The sequence below is a fragment of the Egretta garzetta genome, unplaced genomic scaffold (genome assembly GCF_000687185.1).
Source record: "Egretta garzetta isolate BGI_Z169 unplaced genomic scaffold, ASM68718v1 scaffold259, whole genome shotgun sequence".
Classification (NCBI taxonomy): domain Eukaryota; kingdom Metazoa; phylum Chordata; class Aves; order Pelecaniformes; family Ardeidae; genus Egretta; species Egretta garzetta.
The window spans coordinates 2,367,007-2,371,176 of NW_009260770.1; the positions used below are offsets into that span (position 1 = coordinate 2,367,007).

Here is a 4,170-nt window from a genome sequence, read left to right on the forward strand (position 1 = left end):
AACTTGATGGATAGGAAGAATAACATGTATGATGGAAGTATTGTAAGTGCAAAAATGTATCTAATAGTTGTTAGTAAGCAAAATAAACGTGAATGCTGGAGAAGGAAAGCATCAGCTTTTTTTTTTTTTTTTTTTTTTTTTTGAGTGCTAGTCACTTGAGCATTTCTTTTTCCACACTTCTGTGGTATAAAGTTATACTTCTGTGGTATAAAGTTATGCTTCTAGCATGTTTAAACTTTGGTGGTGTTAAATGAATGAGTAATTGTCCTCATCCATACACTGATTTGTTGTGCAGAATGGTTCCTAAAAGATGTAGATGAGGAAAAGTTGAAGGTCATTTCTCCCCTGCCTAAAGGATACGTACATTGACTGAATACAAAATTGTTGCGAGTAGCAGAATTTTGCTGTTTGCCAGCTACTGAAGATCAGAGTTTTCCATTATAGAGTATGTTCTCTGCCCAAACAACTGAAAATAATTAATATGATCAAAATACTGTTCTCACCTTTATGATGAGCTTTTAAAACTTTTAAAAATCAGTTTTGCATCAGGCCCCTCCCATATACTTAGAACAAGAAACAGGGAGAAATCTTTCAGTCTTTTGTCGTAACTGAGATCCTCAAGGTCTAGTAAGAAACCAGACCCTAGTCCAATCGTAATAATCAGCCACGCGAGGAGGAGGAGGAGTAGTAGCAGCAATGTGCAGTCCTACAGTGACATGCTGAGCCACAGCTCCATCTTGCAGTGTGTGTGCAGTCTGACAGCATTATTTTTGACCTTGCCATCACGTGTGAGAGGATGTGGCTCCTCCGGTCCTCTGGTACCCGTATGCGAGGTTGGGATTACTACTGCACATGCCCAGTTTCCGGTTAAACTGCTTTTGCTTTGGTGTGCAGAGGTGTGCAGCCACAGTCCTGAGCAAACTGTTCAGCTGGGACGCGAGCAGCCGTGGGCTGGCAGGTGGCAGAGTGAGGTAGGCAGGGATTTCTGGTGGCCAGTATAGGAGTTGTTTTTCAGCTCATTCTGCATTGCTGACTTTCTGTGATTATTTTTTTTTTTTCCTCTTTTCTTTTTTCTTTCACTATCAGGAAAGCTGGAAATGTAGGGTGCAGATGGGAGTCCCCTGGCATCTTCCAAATCTGTTGTGCAACTCCCAAAACAGTAACAGCAGCAGAAACGCTGGGACAGGGAACGTGTGTAGAAATGACTGGCTCTGTGGTTTTGATTGTGTCAGTTGCTGCTTGTGACTTAAAAACAGCAGGTTTGACTATTTTTCATTTCTACTAACTGCAGGTTTTGGTTGGGGTTTTTTTTGCCATTTGTTGGGATCATTTTACTTCTGAAGATCTGATTTTATTTTTTTACTTTTACACTGATCTGTAATACTGTCTTTTCGCTGCAGCTCTGTAGCTGTTTGGACACCTTCTGAAGAAATTTGATGTGTGAAAAATGATGTAATGAAAAGCTTCTAGAGAATGCATAGGTATTGATAGCAAAATGACAGCTGTTACTTGTTTTAAGCTTTGTGTAGGTTGTAAATAAGCAGAGTCATAGGGTTTTGGGGTTTATAGTATTTTTTTTTTGACATGCCTAATGCAAGTTAAACAACTTACTGACATTTTCTGTTCAAATTAATGCTATTTTTGTTGGAAAAGGAGACTATCTGGGACTACGAAAGTCTACTACCAAATTCTGGGGTAGGTGCAGTTTGTGCAGGATAAGGCCGTATGAATTTGTGTGCTTAGTTAAGAATTGACCGGTCTTTTGTCCTTGTTGCTGTGTCTGTTGAACAGCTGTTTCTGCTTTTATCTTGCCATGTTGTGAGATGTACAAATGAGATCTTGTTGATTTTTGTTGCTAGTTAAAGTGCAGATGAGATTAATATTAAACAAGTTAATCAGCCTTTATGTGTAGTTCTTCCCTGTTGTGAAATTGTGACATGTGGCCAGCAACTTTCTCCTGCTAAACTACATTTAGATAAAACTAAATTGCATGCAATTAAGTAGTAGTCATGTTAACGTTAAATAACGCATATTAGAAATATTACATGATGCAGGCTAACAGTTCTTTGTCTTGAATAAGTACTTTGTAGTGGTGACACGGGAAGCTTGTGTTTGAAAATAAGTGGCTATTATCAAATAGAGGTTTTGGTTGGAAAAATAAGATAATAATCACATGTCAGTTTTCAATTTCCATGAGACATCGATCAGATAGTCCAGGGCATAGGGCAGTAAAGCAATTGAAGCTTTGTTCTGTGTTCTGCATGTAACTGAGATCATGATTTTAGAAGAAATCCACTAATTTTCTGTGGTTCTGTAATTGTGTCCTAAGATTCCTAATATTTAGCATCTAAATAGTCAAAGGTACTGAGTATTTGCAGTTCTAACCAGATTTAGTCAATTCAAATTAATGTTGACTGCTAATCGCTGTCTGAGTACTGTGCTCTGTAATTGCTAACATCCTGGATGTTAGTCCCATGTTAGAATTTTTCTGTTGTAGAAAGCAAAATTGCAGTCCCATTCTTGGGCACGGACAAGACTTTTCTTTGTGGATTTCTCTAGAAGTTTGTTCGTGAGCATGTGAGGAAATACCTTCACAGCTCTCCTGCACTCCCTTTTACTGTGACCATGCTGCACTGTTTACCTTTAAGCAGTGGGTCTTTCAGACATGCAGTGCTTTTCAGACTAAAACCCACAGGGGTTATGTGTGGAACCTAAGTGATTTTACTTGAAAGTAAGGCTGGTATCGCTGTCCTCTCGGGTGGGATACTTGTTTCTTGTGGGCACTACTGACACTTCTGCCAAGGACTGCAGAAGAAACAGAGCTGTGAAAGTGTGGTATTTCCTCCTTACACCAGGAATAATGAGTTTCTGTTAAACGCCTGTAAACAAGTGAAACACTCCTAGAGTCGTTTAGGTTGGAAAAGACCTTTAAGATCATCAAGTCCAGGCATCCTTAACCTAACACTGCCATTCCACCACTAAACCATGCCCCTAAGCACCTCTTAGACTACCTGTCTTTTAAATACCTCCAGGGGTGGGGACTCTTCCCTGGGCAGCCTGTTCCAATGCTTGAAACCCCTTTTGGTGAAAAAATTTTTCCTTATGTCCAACCTAAACCTGCCCTGGCGCAACTTGAGGCCATTTCCTCTTGTCCTATGGACCACTACCAGGGAGAAGAGACCGACCCCCACCTCGCTACAACCTCCTTTCATGCAGTTGTAGAGGGAATCAATGGGCCCTGTTACAATTGTGGCTTATCAGAGTGAAGACATTTGTTTTGGATTAGCTTTTAAGGTGGCAGAAAATAATATTGTGGTTTCAAAAGGGGTAAGTTCTCTGTTTGGGTTGCAAACTATCCAAGGTGGAAGAAATCAGTAAATACAGTAAGCTTACCACCTTAGGCTCATTTTCCCACATTTCTCTTCAGCTGTAGCACAGTTTCTGTTTCGGAGGCTTACATGTTGCTTGTTTTCCCCTTGTCAGAAATGAAGCAGTGTTAACTAGTCGTGTATCTGTGCCTGTGTTCCTGGAAAGCTCTGGTAAACTTGTTCTGGGGTAGTAAAGTGCTTTTGGTTCTTGGAGATTATTGTACTGAGCCATATTAAAGGTGGTAATTGCATTGATTTGGTGTACTGATGTTAAGTGACTTGTGCCAGAAAGTGGTTGCACATGGCATTGCAGTGGTCAGGATGGTATGGATCCTAATGTTTGTGGTTTTTTTTGTTTTTTTGGTTTTTTTTTTTTTATTGCTCCTGTTCAAGCTAAGCCCTGTCTTTACCTACCTTTGACCCCTACTCACAGTGTTTTCACTGTATAGTTTTAAAAAAAGCATCATGCACCAAGATCCTGGCTGGCTTCAAACCAGTTGCCTTGGTCCTGGTAGGAGAGAGCACAGTCCTATGCTCAGCAACATGGCCGTCTGCATGCCTGAAGGAGATGACCCAAGCTTTCTTTTTAGGCCAATTACGTATTTCCACATCTTTCAGGGTGACAAAAAGCTAACTCTGTAGGCTTTACGTGGTAGCTTTTCACAGGGAATGCTGGCTTAATGAATATTTTATTTTGTATTTTCTCCACAGGGATTTTGTACCGATATGAAGCCCAAGGCGATTCTTTGACTAGCCCCTACCATTTTCACCTGAGAGCGGAGAACTGAGCCATTGGGAAAGA

General features: G+C 40.5%; 1 protein-coding gene across 1 annotated transcript in view; it reads left to right on the forward strand.

Moving 5' to 3' along the window:
• Positions 1–4,164, forward strand: part of LOC118453045 (centrosomal protein of 290 kDa-like) — a 17,163-nt gene extending 12,999 nt beyond the window's left edge. Inside the window, exon 6 of the mRNA XM_035901635.1 lies at positions 4,080–4,164. Within this exon, the coding sequence (XP_035757528.1) occupies positions 4,080–4,118 (39 nt within the window). The 3' untranslated portion in view covers positions 4,119–4,164. The remainder of the gene's footprint in view (positions 1–4,079) is intronic.
• Positions 4,165–4,170: the final 6 nt, after the last annotated feature.